Here is a 25,750-nt window from a genome sequence, read left to right on the forward strand (position 1 = left end):
AAATGTGTTGTTTGCATGGATGTGATAGGCTGTGAAAGCATGCGTGAAAGCATGCGAGCTCAAAAACGTGAGCACGAAGCCCAATATTAACATTTATCTTTGGTTTTATAAGTCCTACTCTACAATCTGGGGCGCAATTACATGGTTATATCTCCATTGCTTTTAAAGTTTGTTCTTTAAAAAAAATTATGAAAAAAAACCAGAATTTTCTTCTTCTTCTTGAGGCAAAAACAAACTGAATTCCGTTTAAAAACAGAGAAATCACATCCCTGTGTTCGAATGACTGGAATTTTCTTCTATTGCTGATCTTAACATATATGCAAATATTCTAGAACATAAGTTGTGCAATAGGTTTTTTAAATATGCAGGTCTGGTTTTGCTATATAAATCATTCACATCTATGCAATTAACTGCCACAAAAATAGATACAATACCAAATTAATACCCAGGACAATTAATTTTATGACATATTGGCATTCTTCTATAGGTTTTGTCTGACCCATCAACATCATCCATCATTGTTTTGACAGACAGGTGTAAGTGAATGCATTATATGCCAGCCTGCAATTAGCCTTTTATAAAAATGGTAATTGCGTTGCACTGTCTAGTTTGGGTGGATGTGATCAGATTTACCCAAACCTACTAGTGTTTTAGTATCGTGTTGTCTGCCATTACTAAAAATGGCTTGTGTGATTATATGGTGTGGTGTGTGATTACATGGTGTGGTGAAGTACACAGTCAACCCTCCTACTGTCTGACCATTCAATTATCCACAGTGGTTTTGAATGTTAGCAGTATTATGTGGTAAATGCAGAGCGCTACATAGTTCACTGTCAACCCTCCCACTGTGTGACCATCCAATATTATCCACAGAACAGGCATGATACTTCACGAAAGCAACATAGGTGATTGCCTCCATGCCCCCTGATCATTGCCTTGGTGCCCTTGAAATGCTCCAGTAGAAAATTACAATTTCCTCCTAGGGGAAGCATACAGGCCTGACAGGGGTTTGGGATGCACTAGATGACAGCCTACAATCAACCGCACCTGGTTCAGGGCCCACTCCTAGAGGCACCTTACGGGTAGCACCACCCAGGAACACCTGGAAGATTTTGAAAAGTGGCCGCCTCAGATATAAAGTAGCTTCAGAGAAAACTAGTAGATTGTTCAGCATTTTGGTCACGAATCACTAAATACCAAGAATCGAGTCGGACTCAAAACCCAGACTCGAGCCAACAACAACACTACCTTTAAAAAGCGTCCACCTGGTAACAAAAACAACAACAACCTCTATCCCAACCTGCCCTTTAAATCAACCACTTGGTCGTATACAGCAAGTATCTTCGGGCGCAACGCAGACAGTACCCTAATGGTTTAAGTGCCGCTGTTAGAATTCGCCATGGATCTCGTCAAACGCCGGGGTTGCATGAATTTTTATCAGCTTAAAAATACACGCCACCGATCGCTGAGCAAAACTCTCCCCTGCTGGGGGGATCTTGTATTTTTATGCCAATAGGAGCTTAAAGGGCAGGTGTGGCGATGTTAACTGAAGTATACCTTGGGGTTTAATGTTGAGTGGACTTTAAAGGGCAAGTGTTATCGAGAAAATTATGTGCTGAAATCTGAGTGATGGAAAATTATTAATGACGGAGGAAGCTTAACGGGCAAAATGTTTGTGTGATAACATAAACTCTTTAAAGGGACTGTAAACACGAACCCACTAATTGTTTTAATCCTATAGTTGTACATTGTAGATGTAGGGCCTGCATGTTTACCATAAAACTGACATGTGAAAATTTCATTTCAAAAGGTGGTTGGATTTTTGAGTCGAAACTTCGGAGCAAATATGTCCGTGCAGGAAGAATAATCTATTATTGGAATACTCAATCTGAGAAGCGTTACATTCCCTTTAAAGTTCCCCTCAACATTTTATTGGACATAAAAATTAATATCTTTGTACATAACCACATTATTTCAAGGTGAAATGTTTCTATCGAACGCTGACGTTCGCTTCCAACCAAAAGTTTTTATAAGAGTGACTACGAAACATACATTGTGTACCTTCCCTTCAAGAAAATAGTCTGAAAATAAAATTTGAAGAAAAAAAGAGAGGACCAATTCATAAACCAGCCCTTATCCACGCATACAAAGTGTATATTTATGTATAAAAATGCATGGAACACAACATAAACCCTCTCATTACAAACATTCTTACACAACCAATGCAAAGAAAAATCTGTGCGTTTATAAATTAACCCTAGTCCTAAATTCCCGTACAGTTTTAAAAAATTCATGGGTGAGGAGGGAAGGTTCGTCGTCGATGTATTCTTGTTTGTACAAGATATACTATGAATAATATAAAACGCAGACAGATGTATTTCAGATCACAGCCAGTGCCTGGGGACATTCAATGTGCGATGAAGCGTGATGTCGAACCATAGATTGATGCTCCCTGTCCAACGAAAAAAGAGAATTAATTTCCCCAGGAACATACTAGCATCATTCGCCCCCACTGTGAGACCAATGTTTGTTTTCTTTAGCGAAAGGATTCATTGTGTTTTTATGGATGCGGTAAGAATCTGAAACTAAAAACTGGAAATTGATTGCTAGTAAAAAAAACAATGGTAGATGGAGACGTATCAAACTAATTTGAAATTGTACAGAATGTTTTTGTTTTTTTCACAAAAAATATTTAGTGATAACTGTTTGGTGATAAAATTTTGTAAACCAAATTATGCAATACCATTTCTGAAGTGGGTGGAAAACCATTGCAAAAAATTCGTTTACACTTTTGAGGATTGAATAGACATTTACCAGAATACATATTTAAAATGTGTTATGTCTGTTGGCTGGGGAACTACAAGGACATTTAGGAAAGCTGGGCTGTTGTGGGGACGGTACCACTACCAGCAATTCAAGCCCAGTATAAGTTGAGGAGGGGACAGGAAATGCCTAGGATAAACAGAAACCCCAAACTATCAAATATTTTCCTAACAATTGGAGACTGTTGAACGCTTAGGTGGCAGCAGACTTACCAGGTAATTTTCCATTGTTATCATAGTTCTGAGCATGCGCACATTACCAAGTACAATGGATTTTATCTGGTAAGTCTGCTGCCACCAAGCGTCCCGAAAGTCCCCTATTGATAAGACATTCTTTTGGCATATGATCTGGCCTTGAAACTTCGAAAGGGCATGGCCATTTTCATTTTGCAAAGGGCACTTCCATTGCACAATCTTAAAGTTAACAGGAAACTTTTGAAGGGGCACAAAGGCAAAGACCAGGGGCAACGGAGGCTAACTGTATGGTCTGCATGTAATTCCAGGCCTGCATAGTACAGGGTGACATTACCCCTCCCCCATCCCCACGTTTTAAATAAAAGCGATCTGTCGCTGCTGCATGCACCCTTGTAGCAAGGTTTAATAGCAAAGGAAAGGAAATCAAACTTTGCTGGAAATTTAAAAACTGGGTGTCCTAACTCCAAATTGTTCACTGAAGAACCAGTACATTTAAATGAAAGGGTGTCCACATTGCAACCGGGTGTCAAAAAACTACCCAGACAACACTACATTCAAATCAAGCCTTTTTCTCTGCAGGGTCCGTTGCTCCAGGGTTTTGCCAATACCCTTTTTGGACAGCTACAGTAAACTCTTCGCTGAAACACGAAATGTCGATATCAATGTCAAGTCTATTGATCCCATCCTCTGGATTTTTTTTTTCAGACGTCTTGATTTAATTTTTGCGCCCCAACAGTTTCGTCCTTGAACCCTAAGTATGGGATAGTGTTCTATCAGATCAGTCAGGGGTAGCAGAGTCAATAAAGAGAAAGTATACGAGTTGGTGAGTGGTTTTCTCTGCACGAATAATTTGCATTTTGTATATTCTAGTTGTGGCACCAAGGACTCTCAGAAAAGTGAACTTGTTCTTAAAATTTTTGAAGTCAGTCCAATATATTAATTCAAAATATTGAATAATACAAATTGTAGCAGACAAAACTGAACTGCTCCTTTTACCCTCCTTTTCTCAGACTATTATAGTCAGGACAAGAAATGAATTCAAAACATTGAGTAATACTAATGTTTGTAGCAGACACAAAATCAACTGCTCTTTTCACCCCCTTATTCCTAGACAACTAAAACTAAGGGCAAGAAATGAATTCAAAACATCTGCTTTCCTATAAATAGATAAGAGTCATTACGGTCTTTTCTCATGCACACATTCAGCGTCCACCAACGCAAACCACCACGACCAGAGCCAGCCAGGGCGGTGGGAGCAGAAAACCTTTACAAGACCAGAGCAGACGATGATGGAGACAAAACCTCAGAGAGATTGAGGAAGAAAAAAAATCCAGTCCATGTGTGAGTTGACGGACATTTTAGTAATCTTTCTAAGAGCATTGCTTCGGAAAAGTCCATTTGTTGTAGAGGTGATAATTTAATTACACCAGCCTTAGCGTTCTTCGTTTCAGAAGAAGAAGGGGTTGGGGTGTTAGGGGTTTCATGGAATAGCGCTTACAGCCGCACGGAAAAATAAATTTATTCCAAATGTACGCTAGGTGTCGGGATGTGTCAGAAATCTAGAGAAATGTAAGACGTATTTATTTTCTCCTCCGGTCGGATCGAGAGTGTATATTGTTGACTGAGTGAATAAATTTGTTGGTCAGGAGGTAATATTTGCGGGAGTAAGGGTACAGTAAACAAATTCTCAAATTTCAATCGCTCGGATTACTGGGTTTTGCGTCGGAATTGCTAATTAACTGCGTCTGGTTTCTTTGTAGCATTCTTTTGAGGTTTACGTTTCAAATATATGATCCTTACTTAGGATTTATCAAACATGTTTGATGAAAAACAAAATCTCAAGTTAATTATTATGAAATTGGAATCCTAGTGCAAAGTGTCACATAGGTGATAATATTTATTTATTATTTATTGACTACTTTAGACATCTTTATACGTGATAAAAAGATCAGCAGAAGATACTTTACACCAGTGTCCCTGTAATCAAAACAAATATATCAAATTAAAACAAAATTAAAAATACAAAAATAAGAAAAAAATTCTTGTTTGTATATATTTAAAAAATCTTGTTCAAAATTCATTATAGCAGCAGTGTTTTAGAAACCAAGCTATATTTGCTCTTGTATAGGGATGTACCAAATGTAATGGTATGCGTATAGGCATCCTTTTTCGCTGATGACATCATTATTGGTTGCTAGGCAACCAATTTGGCTGAAGGGTGTAGTCTCAATGCGCATACACACCAATCTTGGAGCAATGCAAAAAGTGAATTGGTTTCTTTTGAGGGAGTGAGATGTCAGAATGTGTCCAAATTCAGCTTCATTGGCTATGTCTTTAACTACGGCTGCTAGGGCAAGCAATGTTAAAGAATATGACTTGCTGTCTTTCAGGCCACAGCAACTGCCAAAGCCATTAATTAAGACATGGTCTTTAGCTATAACACTTGGTTGACTTCCATACTTGTTTATCGACTGGCTGAATGCAGTAAATTGCAACAGACAACACTCATTCAATTTTACAATCTTTTGCTACAAGTTACTGGTTAATCTGTTACTTTCTGGATGTCAAATTATTGGTTTAGTATTTGTTAAACCTACTTGAAGCAATCCTTTAAAGGTTGCTTTGGGGCTGTGGCATTACACAGTGCCTTGGTGCTCCTTCAAAAGTTTCCCACAGACTTTCAGACTTTCCAGATTTAATGACAGAGAGTCATGCAAAGTGAATAAATCAAAACACTTGGAAAACAAAAAAATTTTAAGACACAAAATCCTGCCTTTCCCCCCCGGAAACAAGTGTTTAACCTTCAGAATATTCATTCCTCAACTTAAATGCACCTGTTATGCATCAATTATTTCTGAGAAAATATTCAACATTTTAATATACAATTGAATTTTTATTTTATTTGGTCTGGAATGAAATCTTTGACGAGACAAGGGCATTTTCAATTTACGAAGAGTAATTTTCCTTGCTGATTTATGTTAATTTTTCCCATCATGGTAAACAACACTGGCAAACATGCTCGTTAATGGGAAGGTAGCCCTTTACGTTGGGTAATTAATGGGAAGGTAGCCCTTTACGTTGGGTAATTAATGGGAAGGTAGCCCTTTACGTTGGGTAATTAATGGGAAGGTAGCCCTTTACGTTGGGTAATTAATGGGAAGGTAGCCCTTTACGTTGGGTAATTAATGGGAAGGTAGCCCTTTACGTTGGGTAATCACTCTTAAAATTAATGGCAATAAAAACCTTTGGTTGGAAGCCTACATCATCATGTACAACAGGGTTAGACAGTATTTAAAGGCAGTGGACACGTTTGGTAATTACTCAAAATAATTATTAGCATAAAACCTTACTTGGTGACGAGTAATGGGTAGAGGTTGATAGTATAAAACATTCTGAGAAACGGCTCCCTCTGAAGTGACGTAGTTTTCGAGAAAGAGGTAATTTTCCATGAATTTTATTTCGAGACCTCAAGGATACGCAGAGTGAGAAGACTGGTCTTTTACAATTAACAATAGTGTCCAGAGTATTTAAATGATTTTAAAGACACATTCTTTGGAGACCGCAGTGAAAAAGAAAGTTATCATGCCTGTATGTGAAAAAAGAAAAAACTTCAATGTGTAGCATCAAATTAATATTGCCAACACTTTTTTCAACCCCCCCCCCCAAACCTCATCATGTCCAGGAAACAACATGTTATTGTTTGTCCTGGTAATGTTTTGGCAGTGAGAGCAATTGAGTGTTTTCTACCTTCCCCAAATGAAGGTAGCTTGGAGGTGTGAATTTATTTAGTTATACATGATATCTGTATCATTGGGAATTGTTGTCTTTAGCTTTGGGACTTAAATGAAGGGGAATATACCTTTGGTATTTACTCAACAAATAATGACCATACAAATTTACTCGTAAGAAGCACTGCAGCTGATGCTATGGTATAACATTTTTAAGAAACAATTCCCTTCAAATGATGTGGTTTTAGAGAAAGGGATTTAAAAACATTTCAAGAAAAGAGGAACATTATATACTAAGCACATTTCAGATAACTTAAATAGTACAATACAGACCTACACTTTCTTCAAACTTGTACAATTATTTTACAAGGTTTAATCTTAATTTGTCTGCTACCATTTTATACAAATTTGCTCAGTGCTTTTCCAAGTACTTCAATGTTTAGATTGTAAATTCAAACACACTACAGCCAGTGTTTGCGTTCTGATAAAGCCCAGCCTCTACAAATATGAGTTTCTCTTATCAGCAGCTTAGTCTATAATCTTGTTCACAAGCTTATACCTGTCTACATTATTAAAAAAAAACTTATGAAAAGCTGGGAAGAGATTGGAAGGGATATTGGAAGATAGGGGAAAGCTGTTCATTTGGGGGGGGGGGGGTGACTGCTTCACACCCTGGAGGAATAAATTTATGGCCAAGAGGCTCCAAAAGGATGCATGTGGCTCACATTGTATTTATTTGTAAAAGTGGCTGATACATATGTGGGGGCAGTTTGGCAAATGACAATATAACTGAGTCTGTGAGGTAAAATGATAAAAGTTATTGTGAACAGTTGAACAAAGCAGTTAAATTAACCGTGTGCTGATTTTTATCACACCTTGTCTCAAGTCTCTTTGTTATTGCTCAAGAGTTTTGGTTTTGCTGATTTTCATCACACCTTGTCTCAAGTCTCTTTGTTATTGCTCAAGAGTTTTGTTTTTTTCGCAGACTGAACTTTTCGGTTACAGAAAAATTTGCATTTTCCTCCTCAGTCTAGCCTTCTTCATTTATATCTAGTATTTTGCATCTCTTTGGTGTGTAATTTGATTGAATTTGCACAGGGAAATAAAATGATAATAATAAATACATTTTTGCCCAGACAGAGTCACCAAGGATCTAATTAATTTCCTAAAAGGAGCTCTAGGCCATGTCTTCTTTCCTTTCGATGTGTGTTCATAAAAAAGTCCCCAATTGGAGAATGAGTAAAGACATTTTTTAACAGCGGCTTTGGTGTCATCTAATTGTTGGGATTGTAAAAGCAGGCTGCACAGCTGTAACAAAGTGAGGACAGACAGGGTACCAGACACTGACTCAGTGGCGACGTGAGGATTGGGAACGAGTCTGTAATAGGGCTAAGGATTCTCAGGGAAGAAGATGAGAAACATCTTCAAGGTGTAAGGAAGGGTCAAGCTCTGAGTGGCAGTTTGCTGACAGCTACCAATCTCTTATGAGGCTTTCAACAGTATCTCACGTCGACGGCGCCTTGTAAAGCGCATAATTTTATGAGACGTACATTGTAAGCGCGGAATTCTGCATGCATGGGCCCTGCAGTGGATTTCACAATGAGTTAGGACTAGTCTTATGTCGGGTTAGGACAAGTTACTTGTCCTAAATTAGGACAAGCCATGAGTTTTTCATATCTCCAAGGACTTGTCCCAAGTTAGGACTAGTCCCAACTCTTTGTGAAATCGACCCCTGGTCTTTTTGGTACTCCTAAAATGTTATTTTGTCTGAAAAGAGGCTGTGTCGCAGGACGTCTGTGGACGAGCATTGATTGAAGTATAGGATGTCCTAAGCAACACCCTAAGCAATAAGGCATAGGCGCCATGAGAGGGCAAGGCCATTTTTTTTTTACAAAGGTCACTTTAATAGCCTATAGGCTATTGCAATATTCTTGAAGTGAATGGGGAAAGCTTTGATTTGAATGGGCATCAAGGCCAAGACCACGGGCAACAGAGACCAGGCCTCCATGTACTTTGATGATTGCAGCCATTATCAGGGAAAAGTTGCATAAATTCCTTCAAAAAATTACAAGCAAAAAATACTTTTTGGAAAATTGAAGACCTCTGTTCAATGAAATGGTATACTCAAGCTTGAGTATACTACACCCTCGTACTCCGTCTTGTCATGTCACAGGGTCCCACCCACAAACCACTTGTATTGTATTCCACTTCAGAAAGACAATCAATCAACACAAAGTCCCTCTCAATGAAACAACACCCTGCAACCCTATTGTCAAGGTGGAATAACCCCGCTATATCAATGTCAGGTCAAGGGTCAAATCAATTAGTCAACAATTTACAACCTGTGGTCAAAATGTCACTGGTAGATAACATATTTTAGGGCAAGGTGTTACTGCAATTGTTTTTTTGCTGCAATGTGATCTAGAAATCCAAGACTAAAAATGCTTTGGGCCGAATTGGCCGGTGTCTTGAAGTTTGGATTTGTTTAGGAACAGGCATGGGGGATAAAGTTGAATGAGATGATTCAGCAGGTATCCTGCTGATGGATTTTGTTAAATGGTTTTTTTTATCACACATTGTCCATAACATTATCTCTCAGACAGAGAAGCACTTTTCACACAACAGCAATTTAGCAAAAGTCCCTTGTTTAATTTTAACAAGGTTGTGAACTTAAATTAATTGCACTTCATGTGAAAGGTCAACACTGTAAACTTACTGTATAGGTCCTCAATGAAACCTTCTCAAACATCGCCCAATTTTGTAGCAAGACACTTTTTCTTCTTGAGAAAACAGAATAAAAGCTGATGCAAACTTCTTACCTACCAACAACAAAACCTATGGTATAAATGCAAAAAATAGTTCAACAGCCTGACATTTCAACCCTAGCAGAGTCTTTCTTGAAGGCTACGATTTCTTGCAAACTAAAAGGGCTTTAAGCCAAACCAAATGTTTATATAAAACCATAGAAGTGAAAAACAGTCTTTGAAAACAAACTTAAAAATTACAAGTTTACACAGTTGGTCCCTTAGTGGTCTACCCGTGCATTGGGTGTTACCCAAGGTCCATTCATGTCTGACTTTACCATTTTCCAAATCTGATTATTTCACCAGATGGTACTCCTCTCCCAGTTGCAAATGACTTCAGGCTAAAAGGTGTGCCTCCAAACCCACTGAATGCCAAAAACCATTTGCACCTAATCCAACAATCAAAAATGGTATCCAGGGCTGTATGCAAGGGCACCAAGGAATTTTTTCTTTGGCAAAGGGCACCCTATGAGGGAATTGTAAATTTCTACTGGAGCATTTTAAGGGCACCAAGGCAATGACAAGGGGGCATGGAGGCAATCGCCTCCGTTGCCTCCGTGAAGTATCAGGCCTGGGTATCTTTCCAAAGTGATAGCAACTTCCAAAATGTGATATTTTTTTTAAGCAAAGAAAACTTCCTTTTCCAAGAGTACACAAACCAGATAAAACCTGCATAAATGCACTTCTAAAACAAGGCCTACAATGTTCATGTGTACCAGGGGAGGATGGTCCTTCAATCTAAATAAATTTCAGGAATGTTTCCACTGGGCAATTGCTGGACAGCTGTTGAACTGCCACAAAACCTACCCAGGCGTGAGAAAAGTCACCATTGCATGATCGCATTGTATCTGGGTTCAATTTATTGGCTCTTCTTTGCTTACCATAAGCAAAGAATCAGCGCTTATGGTTAGCAGGGAGCAGAGAATGGTGATTGTAAGCTTGCACAGAATTTGGCGGTAAAGCGGAGCATGAAATCAGGCCCTGTGGTAACCTCAAATATATCCTTGTTTTTGTAAGCCAAGTTTTATTGTGCTTAGCTACTTTTTGTGCTTAAACAGCTCTGAATTTGGGCACTGGCCAGAAAACTTAACAACCAGACAAGTCCAGTGAATAAGGAGAGATCAACTTTATAATACTATAAGTGAACCCATGGATGAACTCAAGAATTGTTTTTTAACCCTAGCTTGACACACGTGCTTGTGGGAAAGTACTCATTTTGCATCACAGGTTTTAAAGTCAATCTTTTAAGTTTCAGGAGCTATTTTGATCCTCGCAAAAAACAGCTGAGGATTTAACAAAAATACAGTGAGTCAAATAAAGACAACGACACGGTGCAAACTTCACCTTTGGTATGCTGTGCAATATAACTGCCTCCGTAGTATGTCTTATTGTGGAAGTGATCTCAAGGTTATGGTTAATGAACGACAGACGTGAAAGTGTGGTGAGGTCAGAGGTGATTCAGCCCTGAAATTGCCCTAGATCTGTTGCCCCCTTTGCTTTTAGAAAAATCTCAATACGATGTCCTCATCGTTATAGCATACACTAGTAGGCAAGGCTTGAATTTTATTTCAGTGTCGGGCCAGTAAGCTCAAGACAGGACAAGTTCAGTGGTCTTGTTTTAGGTGTGTTTTTTTTAATTTAACATCTCTATCTCAAAAGGAATGATGTTTTAATGTTGAGTTTGAGTCTCACAATTACCTTTCAATCCTGCTGAGTATCGCTTTAAACAGAAGAGAAAAATCTTCTCTTATTATGTTTAAATGGAACAATATTGAATGATGATAAGACTTAGTTGCAATAACATAACCCTCCTCCAGACGGTGGAGACGGCGAAGTCGGCTGGAGGGTACCGTTAAATCGCACCTAGATAAAACTGTGTTCTCATTTTGACTCTAATCATTTTCATTTTGATTCTGGTCTTTTAAATCACATCCCGCATCGAGTCAGGCTAGGGTCCTTTTCATTTCCCCTCAACTTTGAGCAATGCACGTAGGCCATTTCTACCTCCATGGTAATTTGGTAGGTCTAATTACCCCTTCCTGTACAGTAGGAATTTGCGGCTCATCTACTCTTGGTTTGGTCAATAAATAAAATAATGAATAAACAAACCCTCACTGCACCAGTCACCTTAATTTGAACCCTTTGAATCTGTGAGGGTTGTAAAATTCACAGTTGAATCAAGAACTTAGAAGTAAACAACAAGTAAAACTGACTGGTAAATTGTAAATAATTTGTGCTGAACAAAGAAAACATTTCTAGAGCAGGTTTTTACATTTAATTTGGGTTGAATGAAGAAATATTACTTGAGCAGACTGAACATGCGACCTCCTCACTTTGCAAGTGCTATAGTTTGATCCTTTTCAGATCCATTTATTGGAGATATTAAACAACACACAAATCCAACTAATCCTAAGATTAGTCCATTCACGTCTTTTGGCTTTTTGAGCTATTGTGGTCAAGGGTTCAGTGGATGTCCAAATGTAGTCACGCGTACAATAGTGACAGATAAGAACAGGGTGTCCATATTTAAAGGCAGTGGACAGTACTATTGGTAATTGTCAAAGACCAGTCTTCTCACTTGGGGTGTCTCAACATATCCATAAAATAACACACCTGTAAAAATTTGAGCTCAATTGGTCATCGAAGTTGCGAGATAATAATGAAAGAAAAAAACAACTTGTGACACGAAGTTGTGTACTTTCAGATGCTTGATTTCGAGACCTCAAATTCTCAATCTGAGGTCTCGAAATCAAATTCGCGGAAAATTACTTCTTTCTCGAAAACTATGTCACTTCAGAGGGAGCCGTTTCTCACAATGATTTATACCATGAATTTTACCAAGTAAGGTTTTATGCTAATAATTATTTTGAGTAATTATAGTGTCCACTGCCTTTAAAATAGGGTACCCTCTGGTCCTTTCTCTATGCTCTAACAATGGAGAAAGGGAATTTTCTTCCTCAATGCTCTAACCAAATTTCCTTTCTCCATCTGTGGTCCTTTATCCATGCTCTGACTAACACTATGCTTGTGGTTAAGGGAATAAACAACAAATAAATTACACACTTCATGTTTCCATGGAGCTATATAAACAGGAAATCCGTGGATATTAAACGTAGGTGTTGTGTTATTAGAAAAATCATGACTGAGACTGAGAGCCTGTTGAAGAAGGAGTAAATAGGGCTTGCACCATTATCGTTCCAAAGCACCAAGTGAAATTGTTCGCCAGGTGCTGTTAAATTTAAATAATTTTTGTATCATTTTGAAGGGATGAGTGACATTAGTTTGAACATGTTCATACACCCTGATTTCAAATTATTCGTTTACAAAATGTAAAATTTAGGCCTATCAATTTAATTGTGTAGCGTAAACTAAGATAGGTGGGATTGGTAATGGTAGGTTACTGGAGGAGGAATGGTAGGCTTGGTCAATTTGCTTATCACTTGGTCAGACATTCCATTCTTATCTTAGAAACTTGTCCAAACAACTTGGTGTGGGGTGTGGTGACACACAGACCATCACAAACCAGGAAGATATTGGATGAATCAATGATTGAGGCCACACGCTAGCCAAACTACCTAGTCCAAGAGGGTTTTTTATTGTTTGTTTGTTTATTTGTTTGTTTGTTTATTAGTTGGTGTGGGTGGGTGGGGAGGGGGAGTGGGATAGCACAGTACAGTATATTCAGGGAAGAAAATAAGGAGTCACAATGAAGCTGGCCCAAAGGTTCTATCAATATTATTTTCTTCAAAAAAGCTTTTAAACTTTCACTCCTGAGAGGTAAGTTTCTAAAATTACAGCAAAATTCAACAATTCCTTCAATTACAACTTCATCGACAACCTAAGGAAAAGTTTCCGTATGGCGCCACCACTTTTTCATTCGATATGAAATAATATAGTATCTAATTTACCTCAATGAGGTATCCCTTTTTTTTAAAAATGAGTGAAAAGGTGGTGGCGCCATACGGAAAGTTATCCATACCTAACACCAAAATGTGAAAAAGTTGCAGTCATAAACTAATTTTTCATAAGGCTTTCCCACTGAACAGTTTTATGATAAATATATCATAATTCTTTGTCCAATTCCAGATTTCTCATGCTCCAATATGAAAAACAAATTTCGATAGTCACAGTTACAACTTCTTCTTGTAAATTGCCATTGTTAAAAATGCATTTGCCCGGACACAAATCATAATTTTTAAAAGCAGTGTCATTGAGAATAAGGTTAAATAAATAGTGTTATTCATCAGTCTACTCCCAAGCCATTATACCATTAACAAGACCTCCAACTGTCTCGACACAACCTCCATGCACATGTTCAATTTACCGTGATTGTCTAAGTCAGTCAACCGTACCAACACGGCCTGCGAATTCACTAATCTCCGCTCAGCGGAGGAAATTTTCCCGGACACCAACTCGTCATCTAAAATCTTACAAATTTCACTCTTACTTCCACCGAAGATTCAGAGAAAGAAGTCTATCAAAAAATCCACATGCATGTAGAAATTCATTGGGTGTTTAAAAATACGTATATAGGTTACTTACCAGGTTCGCTTAATTATTTTCCAGCCAGAATGAAGTGGGTCTCCTTTGTGGTGACAGACGATCTCACATTATTGTGGTGTAAATTTTTCGTGCTTGAGAGTGTGCGATCTTCCAGCACCGCGAAAAATATCCATTTGAACGCATAAAAGAAGAAAATAATTAATTGGACGATACTATTTATTAGTAGGGGTGTCCCAATTTGCGGGCAATCACTTTCACCCACGAGAGGGCGCTATAGCATTTTGATGTTTTGTCACAGAAAGATAAATACAAGGTTTTATCAGATTGATAAATAATATCTATAATAATAAATGAATAATAAAAAAATAATAACAAACACATAAATGACCAATAAATTGTGTACTGTGTTTATTGAAAATAAAGTATTGCTTTATACAGTTTATGGTTTTATAACATCATATTGTAATAAAACATTACATTGTGTAAAATAATTCTTAAAATAATTTCTAATTTAAAAATTAGGAAATTGGATAAAAGCACTGTCAAGTGTGTAAGTACATGAACAAATTTACCTAAACTTGAAAATACAGGTGTATATATTATTTGTGTTTTACAGTACTCAGTTATGCCCAAAGATAAGAAATAAATGACAGATATTTACAAACTTTCAAAACTACTCATGATGACACAAAATTTAAATATTTCTACTTAATACTGAATATGTGTAAAATAAGCAGTGCGTGTATCAGTTACTGTGGATAAATATAAAAAGGTGATACATTTTTTTTACTTGTATACCGTGATTGAGATACAAGTGTCTACCTTTCAAAAAAAAAAATTCAAACACTATATAAATATGTATCCTAATATTAAGAAGGCACTGAGGTACTGTTTGACACTTTTCAAAAATATTTTAGTTATAAACTGTTACATTTTAAGAATAAAGAATTTCCAGAATAGATACAAAAATTCAAGAGCAACCTTAGAACCTCGGGACTGCAAGGAAACTCTGGTGAAGCAACTTTGCCACACTCACCATTTCAGGCCCTCAAAAAAAAACCTTGGCACCCACAGCAATTGTCGTAGTGCCCTGTGCTTTTTCTGTTATGCCTTTGCAAAGTTTCAGTAGTAATTTATTTATATTTTCCTCATCGAAGTGCCGTTACCAGAGGAGCATTGCTGCGCCCCGTCAAAAGCAAAGTTGAAGGCATGTCATTAACGGATAAGAACCAAAAGCAATAGACCCTTCCCATGAAATATGTAAATTGCACTCAGCGCGTGCGCACTAACGTTTTGGTTGGCAAAATGAGGGAACATCGCGCTGTTTTGTACACGACTAATGGCTGCGTGACGCAGATGCGATTGCGCGTCTGCTCAGTGCACAACTCTATGGCGTTTGCCAACCAACAGGGTCACATGTGTGGCCAATTAACTCACTTAATACCTCAGAAGCAGCTTGAATAAACACATATTTTAAAAAAGGCTCTGGAATATTCATTTAAAAGGACAGCATAATTAAGAGACAAATATTCATTTCAAGAATCTTTTTATGATAGTTTCTAGAAACTGCTATTCTTTGGTAGAACAATATTTTTAACTAGATAAGCAGTTTCTAAATTTCTTGGTGTCAAATTACTTATAGAAAATTTTTTTTCAGAAGAATTCAGGGCCCAATTTCATAGAGCTGCTAAGCACAAAAATGTGCTTAGCATGAAATTTCTTCCTTGATAAAAACAAGATTACCTGCCAAATTTCCAAGTGATTTTCAGGATAAGCAAACAACAGCTGAATACCAGTAACAAGCAATATGTAACAAATGGAAATTTAGTTGATAATCCTGTTTTATGAAGGAAGATGTTTCATGCTAAGCAAATTTTGGTGCTAAGCAGCTCTATAAAATTGGGCCCTGGTGCCTTCACAACAGGCATGATGTTTGGCAGTTGGAAACTGTAGGAAAATGATAATGAGTGCAGTGGCTGATATATATATGGTAGCTTTGATTGCTTTTCACTTTCCAGCTATTGAATGACAAACTTGATGTTTTTTCTGGGGTAAAACAAAAAGGGTAATCCTTTCTCATTTCTGCTTCTCAAACACTGATAAACATTGAGTCATCACCTCCGTACACATTTTGGCACTTTCACAAATAACAAGAAACTGATGTTGGAACCAGAATTGTTCGGTTCTTACCATACTCGCATCTAGCCGAAATAATTTGTTTCTTAACATATCCACATTCAAGCAGGTATTGTTCGGTTCTTAACGTATCCACATCCAGCAGAAATAATGCTGTTTCTTTAACATATCCACATCCAGCAGCCTGTATTGCTTGGTTCTTAACGTATCCACATCTACATGTAGAAGGTATTGTTTGGTTCTTAACATATCCAAATCCAGCAGGTATTGTTTGGTTCTTCACATAGCCACATCTAGCACTAGCAGGTACTGTTTAATTGTAAACACATCCAAATCTTGCAGGTATTGTTTGGTTCTTAATAACATAACCGCATCCGGCAGTAATAGTTTGTTTCTCCAGCAGGTGTTGTTCGGCTCTGAAGCTAGTCCTATAGTTTCTTTAGGTAAAGATAGATTATTTCACCGCCTCCTCTTGTGTCTTTTCTCCCAGTCAGGATCCCCTTGTAATCGGTTCATCAATTTCTTCTCTTCATAACGGACGGGTCCAAGACGCCGAAAGAGCACAGCTAAAGCCACGACTGTCATCAACTGCAAAAAAAAAGAATTTTCAAAGTTACAATTATTTTAATTAACTTATCTTGTACACGATACAGGTGTTTGAACCTGCACTAAAATTCTCCATTAACAGTTATCCGCCAGCCCAAAGCAAGATAAAACACCTAAGGCCAAGTCGAACGTTTAATTGGGCCTACGCTTGCACTCATGGTGCCCCGTAAAATAGGCATCCAGACAAAGAGCACCCAATCCTCTCTCATTCTTCAATGATCCTGTGTAACTGTCATCACGTCAAAATACTTGCATTTTGACACACACAGCGTATTAAAAGAATCATTAAAGTACCCAAAAGCGTGCATGCAAAGTAGTCACCCTTGGGAGTCAATCGGCAATAGACCAATCCATTAGGCTCTGCCCACAACGCATGTGTGAGCAAGAACACGTGAGCCTCTCCAATGAATTTCTGTACAAATCTGCTGCGCACGCCAACCATACGCACACGCATGTCGGACTTTGTCGGATCTTTGTTGCATTGTGATTGGTCAATACGCAATGGGGCAGAGCTTAATGGATCGGTCTATTGATTTGACTGGCACATCCCTACCAGGGGTTGGTGACGCAAGGTATTGATACAGCCTGCTGCCAAGGGTGGGTTAAGGGCAGAGGAAGGAAGTGAAATGGAGAATGGAAGCTACTGAACTTACCTCCGCTAAAAACAGAGCAGCACAAGCAATAGCAAGTATTTTTGTGAAGAGTTCCAACCACTTGTATAACAACTCGCTGCAGTTCTGTAAAGTAAGACGGTAATAAGCATTTTTTATATTTAAAGGCAGTGGACACTACTGGTAATTACTCAAAATATTTATTAGCATAAAACCTCACTTGGTAACGAGTAGTGGGGAGAGGTTGGTAGTATAAAACATTGTGAGAAACGGCTCCCTCTGAAGTGCCATAGTTTTCGAGAAAGAAGTAATTTTCCATGAATTTGATTACGAGACCTCAGATTTAGAACTTGAGGTCTCGAAATCAACCATCTAAACGCACAAAACTTTGTGTGACAAGGGTGTTTTTTCTTTCATTATTATCTCGCAAGTTCGAAGACCGATTGAGCTCAAATTTTCACAGGCTTGTTATTTTATGCATATGTTGAGATACACCAACTGTGAAGGCTAGTCTTGGACAATTACCAATAGTGTCCACTGCCTTTAAATAAACACAACTTGCTACAGCGTTGGTGATTTTAAGAACTGGAAACAAATATCTGAAGGCTTGACTCGTATAAAGTATAGTTTTAGGATAACAAAAAAAATATTTTATACAAGGTCAGACTTGAACTGATGCCACAATCCCCTGAAGTGAAAAGGCAAGGCAGGGCCACCGACAGGGCACACTTTCACAGGGCTGCTTAAGCACAAAAACTAGCTAAGCATAAAACATATTGGTTACTAGAGTAAGGTTACCAGGCCAATACTGCTCCACATGTACAGTAAGTGACTGGTTTCCGGCAAAATTTTGCTTAGCAAAAAATTATTCAACACATGTTTCTACTTAAGCAGCTCTATGAACTTGGGTCATGGGCCCAACTTCATACATGTAGCTGTTTAAGCATGAAAAGTAGCCAAGCACAACAAAAAGTATGCTTACAATTAAAGTTACCAGCCAAACTATCATTCGATGTGTACAATCTCTGACTGGTATCCTGCTCATTTCTGATTAGCAACAAGCAATTTTTTCTGCTTAAACAGCTCTAAGATATCAGGGGTTGATTTCACAAAGAGTTAGGACTAGTCCTAACTTAGGACTAGTCCTAGGAGATATACAAATTGCATGGATATGTACTAAGTTAGGACGATGTAAATGGTCGACACTCGAGATAAAGACTAGTCCCAACTCTTTGTGAAATCCATCCCAGGACTCGGTTGGTTTGTTTACCTGACTATGCATGTACTTATTGGGATAGGTCGTCAAATCACGGTCCGAGCAAAGACTTAAGTTCATTGGCATCGGCGCGTTCATGTTATTGGACGTCATCGTACAGCAGGACGGTGGAATGGTCGGGACGTCCCTGTCCCTAAAATGTGACAACCCTTCAATACGATGCCATTCGCTTGTTATCCACTCTGTGTATGACAGGCTTCCACAACACTCAAACTAAAAAACAAATTATCAAATGGTTAAAGTGAAGGTTTACGCTTTGTAATCACTCATCAATGGCAATAAGAACGTTTGGTAAGAATCCTACAGCAGCTTTCGATAGTATAAAGCATTTTGAGTAACATTTCATTTTGAAGTAATGTGGTTTTGGAAAAAGATGTCAATTTTCATGCCACAAATTTTGAATCTGAGAATTGTGACTGTCAGTAACATTTCTCTGAATTCGTATTCCTATTAGGGATTATGCTTCCTGCGTGGTGATATTTGCTCCAAAGTTTTTGAGCGATATCTCAAAAACACGACCGTCTTTTGAAAGGAAAAACATTCCACCATAATCAGAGTCCAACAGTTTGTGTGTGGAGTTTGTGAATAGTGTTGGGTTTTGTTTCAGTGAGAGAGGGTCCTAGTAAGAAGTACCTGAATCTGAACGGAATCGATGCTTTTGGTCAGTTCTTCAAACCCGTACAATCCATACTCCTCCTTAACATTCGTCAGAAGACTACTGGCAATATTTCCCTGCAGCTGCATCAAGATTTGAAAACAACAAAAAATACAACAAAATAGTAAGTCCAAGTCTCGACACTCAGGGGTGACAGATCTTGTTCTTCAGCTGTGCCACGCATCTGCAACAATCTACAACTTAATCTAAGATCCTGTCTTTGTAATACAAAATTCATCTCTTCTCAAAACTTATCTTATGTCATAGGTTTTCAAGAAGTAATTTTGTTGTGTCTGGTGTTTTTTGTGTGTTTCTACTGCGCCTTGAACACCCATCAGGGTGGATATGTGCGGATTACAGGTCTATTTAATAATTACTACTATTATTATTAATTGGCCTAGACTATTGATTTAAATAGTGTGATTTGTTCTTACCTGAAAATAAAATATGAAATTGAAAATACCGCCTCCAATTGTGAGAACAAACGCCACGATGATGAGACTGAAATACTGAAAATACCAAAGAAAAATAGAAAACATCAATCAGACCAGTAAGTATAAAGTTTTTTTGAGGCATAAATCTGGACTTTTTGGATTACAAATTACCAGAGTAAAGTGGTATTATTTCTCATCCATGGGGAATACAGTCCAGGGGAAGCCCCAGGAGTCGTATATCCTCCAGTAAAGCCCAGTTCATACTTCATGCGAATCGAATTTGACATGAATTTGACGTAACAACTCTCCTTTCACAGCGATATTCGCAAGTGAGTTGCCCAGAGGTGAACTGCTGCGAATTATTCGTTGCGAATTTGTGACGTCAACATTCGCTTTGCATTCGCAGAAAGTATGAGCTGGGCGCTGGGCTTAACCCCCCACGCACTTTCAAACTGTCCCCGTCTACAATAGGGACCTATTCCTTGATGGGGTTCCGGCTGCACATACCCCAGAGTTTTACCGCTTACCAGAGCAGGGGATGCTATCCCTGGGGGTAGCCCATTTGCCAGGGCAACCTGGGGGGAAGTGTGAAAAGGGTTAGGGTAAGGGTTAGGGTTAGGGTTAGGGTTAGGGTTAGGGTTAGGGTTAGGGTTAGGGTTAGGGTTAGGGTTAGGGTTAGGGTCAACTCACCCACAGTAGGGTACATCTGTGCATGGAACACAGTCCACACACGCCAATAAAAGCAATCAACAGTACGATGATGCCCACTCCTGCTGGCACAATGTTACACACGTAGTAGAATATGCCGACAATGTGAAGAGCGCCCTCTCTGGCTGGGTGTTGCCAGATTGTGATAAAGATCCAAACGCTGACCCCGATAGCAGCTGAAGCAATGATCTGAAATGTCCAATTCAATTCAATTCAATCAATTAATCCCAAATAAAAATAATGAATATAATGATCAATTTTTGTATAGCGCAATCACAGAGAAGTCTCATGCGCTTTGAGATGAAAACAAAAGAGAAGTAAAAGTTAATAAAGATGTGAAGTAATTACAAAAGCAAAATTTAGTTGATACAGCAAGAAATACTAACTGCTGATTTCACAATGACTAAAACAAGTATTTTCACCTAGTGATTTGCGCAATTTGTTTAACAACCAATGTTTGTTTGAGAGAGATTGGCTGTTGTCAGCTTGGTATTTATATCCCCTTGGTGTTCCCTTGAGGGGAAGATCATATAAACAAACAAATAAACCTACCATGAGTACGAGGTTGAAGAAATGGGCGCAGCACTTTGCACGAGTGACACCTTTATATCGCTTATCGATCCCGGATGCCATAGCTGTTGATGACTAGAGAGTTTATTTCGCTTGAAACTGTAGATGAAAATGGAATAAATGTAACATTAATATGGTGTACATTTTAAGACAAGACAGGTCTGAGCAAATAGCTCATTCTGAGCAAATAGCTCATCAGGCCAGTGTTTATTACCGATTTCCATGAGTTAGAATAAATATTGAGTTTCTGGGAACTGTTTGCAAGCCTTAAATACATTTTTATTTTGTCTAAAGCAATTTATATTTTGATTTATTTAATTTCATTTTGTTGTAAAAGGTGAGTCCCATCAGATGTCCAGGCCTCGAAAATAAAACCAAGGCAGCTACAGCAAATGGCATGGTGCCCTTTGCTTTAGCTGTGGTTCCATTTGCAAAGTTCCACTACAAATTTACATTTTCCTCACAGCGGCCCCCTCACTATAGGAAAATTGCCTGCTTCGTTTTTGAAAGATCAAGGGCACTAAAGCATTTTCTCTATGGAATATTGTAAAATTCTATTGTAGCTCTATAAGGCCGAGTAAAAAAACAAACATGTTTCACGTCCGCGTTTTTCAAAAAAAGGAGGAAGAGGGGCTTTTTATTTTTTATTTTTTATTTCAAGATGGCCGCCATTCTTTCTTAAAATGTCAAATATCCGTTGTTTTTTTTACTGCTGAAATACACAAAACATAAATGAAACAATTTAGTCGAGGCATTTAGACAAGACATTCATAAATTGTTTTTCCGAGATCATTTCAAATAACCCTATTTAAAAAAATAATAATAATATAAAAAAAATATTTTAAAAAAGTGCATAAAAAAATAAAATAAAAAATAAAATAAAAAAGGAGGCGTCCTGTAAAAAGGAAGCGGGCGGGGACGCGAAACATGTTTTTTTTACTTGGCCTAAGGGGCACCAAGGCAATTATACAGGGCAAATGGAGGCAACTGTTTCCATTGCTTTTATAAAGTATCAAGCCAGTTGTTTTTTTGTTCAACACCAGCCTACACGCTACAAAAAACAAAACTTACTTTATAAGTAAATTAATCAAGACTTTTTCCCCTATAATTTTATGCATGAACACAAGATGTAAACAGGACAAATTGACACATAATGAACAGACAAAATTATAAATTTCTGGCCCATTGGTAATTACTAGTAATCAAATTCAATTCATAATATTGATTTGTGCAGATTGCATAATATATTGATTTGCCTAGAACAGATTGCAACAGATGTGTAGACAATAGGCTGAATGAGTAGTAGGCCAGTTGTTTTGATGAAGCTCCAAAACTAAACAATATCTGTGTAAGAGATGCTCTACTGATGAGCAAATGAACAACTAAGAATAAAAATCCAACAAGCTTTTGCGAATTCATGTATAGTTTTTGTGTTGATGTATAGATTTTGCCTGTTTATTGTTAATTCAACCTTTCTTAAATTTGTAAAAACTTTGTCAATTTCAACCTTTTTTTGTTGTTTTTTATTCAGATTAAAACAAATCATTAGTAACTAATTATCATTTAACAAATTATGAGCTCTGAACAGTTTAGTCTTCAATAGGTTTTTTAATTTCATCATTGAGTCCGACTGGCGGACTTCTGGAGGGAATTTTAAGCAACCTTCTACAATCAGTACATTTTCAAGAAAACTTAAACACTACTTGCTAGATACTTATCTGTAATGCCATCAAACTCTAATGTTGTTCTTTTTAATCGTTTGCTTTGTTTGGTCTCAGCTGTCAGCTTGTGTACCTGTGTGTCTGTGTCTCTCAAATAGGGAATACTTCGGTACACTAGTAGTAATCGGCGTCTTACTTCACGAAAGCATATTCCTTATAACCCTATAATTCATGACTTTAATAGTACGAGTCCATTTAATGATGACTCGCCTTTGTGTTGTTTGTAGGCCTACACCTATCGTCTGACCATGTTGTCCCTTGTCTTTGTCTTTGTTTGTGTTCCTTAGTATCATGTTTGTCTGTCAATAGGTTAGGGCACAAAAGCATTTTGCTTAACCTAACACCTAAATGTTGTCTTTAAATTACTTCTTGTTTATTTTTTTTGAAGTATTGTGTACCTAATCATACCTCATACTATATTGCTTGTTTTAATTTTGACATAAATGTACGCTATTGTATTATTGTTTTGTATGACAGCATTGAAATAAATGTACTGTTTGGTCCATTGAGTCCGACTGGCGGACTTCTGGAGGGAGTTTGGTCCATAGGAAGGGACCGCTATAACCAAAGGAACCCTGACCAACCAGTTTTGTACTTGATGAAAAGAAAGTTCAATGAGCAAATATTTATGGCATTAAGTCACCTGGAATGCAATGCTTCACACCACGGACCAATGCTGTCACTAAAATTAAATTCCACTTAAACGTGGGTTTAGCAAAAAACTCCATGACTTCAAAGAAAGCTTTGCCCACAAGTGTTCTTTTGTCATGGTACAATAGAACTGGCCACAAAGATTGTACTATGTGTAGTCAAGGTTGCCAATTACTTGCCATGCTATTTTGCATGGGACATTGACACCAACAAAAGACACCAAGTGTGAATACAGTACATAAACTGGAATAGAATCTTACCATACTTTTCAATTTCGTGGCGATAATCAAAATTCTTGAACTAATTTTTTATTATTTATTTTATTTGTACTTTTGTTTTCTCTTAATTTATCTAGCGAAACTGTATATTATTGTATTTTATTTTTCATTGTGTTGTTATTATGTATTGTAATTCCCAGACACTTTTTGGAACAAATAATGCGTGCGGTGCACATGCTCAATGGACACTATTTGGAAGCGGACTCTTTTTGACTTGACACCAGCACTCTCATCCTAAATATTAATTGTAATGCTAATCAATCATAAACATTCTTAATGTTGTATACCACAGTTGCTATTGGCATTGCTAGTAAACAATAAATGCCCCTTATTTTTGACCGCGCGGGGGCGCTATAAATAGTATTTTGATCACTTCCGGGGGTACACGCGATTCGCCCTGCACAAATTAATAGGCGTTCTGTCACTTTTGTTGCGCCGTAGTTTCAATTTGCTTTAGAGGTGGATTATAACGGCTCCTTTTAAAGTCTTATTGTCTGTGATGGATTAGATGTCTGTGGTTATAATGTGTTCCAATCTTTAAAAACTGTTTTGCGTATGAATGAATATACCCCCGGAAGTGATTGAGAGCGCCCTCACGCGGTCAAAAATATGGCCCATTAACAATTAATTATCCTCCATTAAATACAAATTTGTCCATTAAATATACTTTTGGTCCACTCCACTAAATCTAATGGATTTCATTCATGTACAGCCCATTGGGGTATTGTCATAGATGGAATGCGCTTTTAAATACAATACAATTGAATAATAATTTTTTATTATTTTATTAAAACTGTGTGTTTTATTATTTTATTAAAACTGTGTGTTTCGATCCTACCACAACTTTTTCACTCATTTCTACCAAAAGGAATATCTCATTGGAGTAAATTATACACTATTTTACTTGGATAACTTTCCGTATGGCGCCACCACTTTTTCACTCTTTTTTACAAAAAGGGATATCTCATTGAGGTAAATAAGATACTATTTATTATTTCATATCGAATGAAAAAGTGGTGGCGCCATACGGAAACTTTTCCTTTTACTTTTTTATTTCAAACAAATAAAAATGGTGGCAGTATAATTTGGAAAATGTTCCCTTAATAATCATGAATGATCATTCTAAATTATAAATTTAATTTCAATTATTAACATTATGTTTTTGTTTTTAAAAAAGAACTTTAAAAAACAGAGTCAGTTTTCGACAAACTTGTGGGACAATGGTGGACCCACCTTTTGCTGATTGTTGTCAAGCAGTTGAGTTCGACGGGTGTGTAGCATTACAACTCCACTGACGGACTTTCAAGTTTCATTCCACATCGCTGAAATCCATCAGTTTTTTCATGGTCATGACTCATGGTGGATAGAACTTCCATACGACGAAGGGCGAGAGAGAGAGTTGTCCCAATACTAGCGAAACGTCTCTTTTGACCGTAGATTCCAGGTAGATTCCAACAGATAATTTAGTTTTTATCGGTAACTGAATGTATACAGTAAGTAGTGCAGCTATACAATCATTACCCTTCCTCCATGTTTTGCTTTTTAAAAGGAGGAGTTAAAATCAAAGAAAGGACAACTTTGCTTGTTGACCGTGACGAAAATAAAGTGCGGTTACGTTTTTTTGGAAACACCCATGCAAACAATACACAATAGGTACCAGCCCAACGGACACATTGTATTGTGTACAATACGTCACAATTTATGCACTGTGCCCTGACTCATCATTTACAGCACACGTACATGTACACCTGCACCAAGGTGTTTAGTGGAGAAAAACAAACAAAAATACTTTTGCTTTTCCAGTTTTATTAACATTTTAAACAATAAACTCTCTCAAAATTCATAGCTAAAATATCAATTAATAATGGCCATTAATATTAGTAAGGTTTTTTCTGTTGTTTGTTCAACATTTTATAAAAATGAAGCTTACAAACCAAAGAGGGGAAGCGTGTGCACCCAACCGTATCAAAAACCGCGGGTGAACAGCGCCCTCTTGTGTCAGTAGTGGGTGTTGCTAATAAGGGTTTTGCGTAAAAACGGTATGTGGGACTA

General features: G+C 37.6%; 2 protein-coding genes across 2 annotated transcripts in view; both read right to left on the reverse strand.

The window, feature by feature from the left end:
• The window catches only part of LOC117305287 (CD151 antigen-like), a 39,513-nt gene extending 25,298 nt beyond the window's left edge, over positions 1-14,215 (reverse strand). Inside the window, exon 1 of the mRNA XM_033790134.1 lies at positions 14,092-14,215. The gene's annotated coding sequence lies outside the window, so the exon portion shown is untranslated. The remainder of the gene's footprint in view (positions 1-14,091) is intronic.
• Positions 14,216-15,893: 1,678 nt separating this feature from the next.
• On the reverse strand, positions 15,894-25,314 carry LOC117305257 (CD63 antigen-like). Its single transcript, XM_033790087.1, has 8 exons — positions 24,932-25,314; positions 21,031-21,147; positions 20,461-20,667; positions 19,771-19,845; positions 19,315-19,419; positions 18,676-18,894; positions 17,448-17,531; positions 15,894-16,776 (listed from the first exon to the last, which is right to left on the reverse strand). The coding sequence occupies exons 2-8, from the start codon at positions 21,109-21,111 to the stop codon at positions 16,648-16,650; spliced, it is 900 nt and encodes a 299-aa protein (XP_033645978.1). The 5' UTR covers positions 21,112-21,147; positions 24,932-25,314; the 3' UTR covers positions 15,894-16,647.
• Positions 25,315-25,750: the final 436 nt, after the last annotated feature.

This window comes from Asterias rubens, chromosome 22 (assembly GCF_902459465.1).
Source record: "Asterias rubens chromosome 22, eAstRub1.3, whole genome shotgun sequence".
NCBI classification, from domain to species: Eukaryota; Metazoa; Echinodermata; class Asteroidea; order Forcipulatida; family Asteriidae; genus Asterias; species Asterias rubens.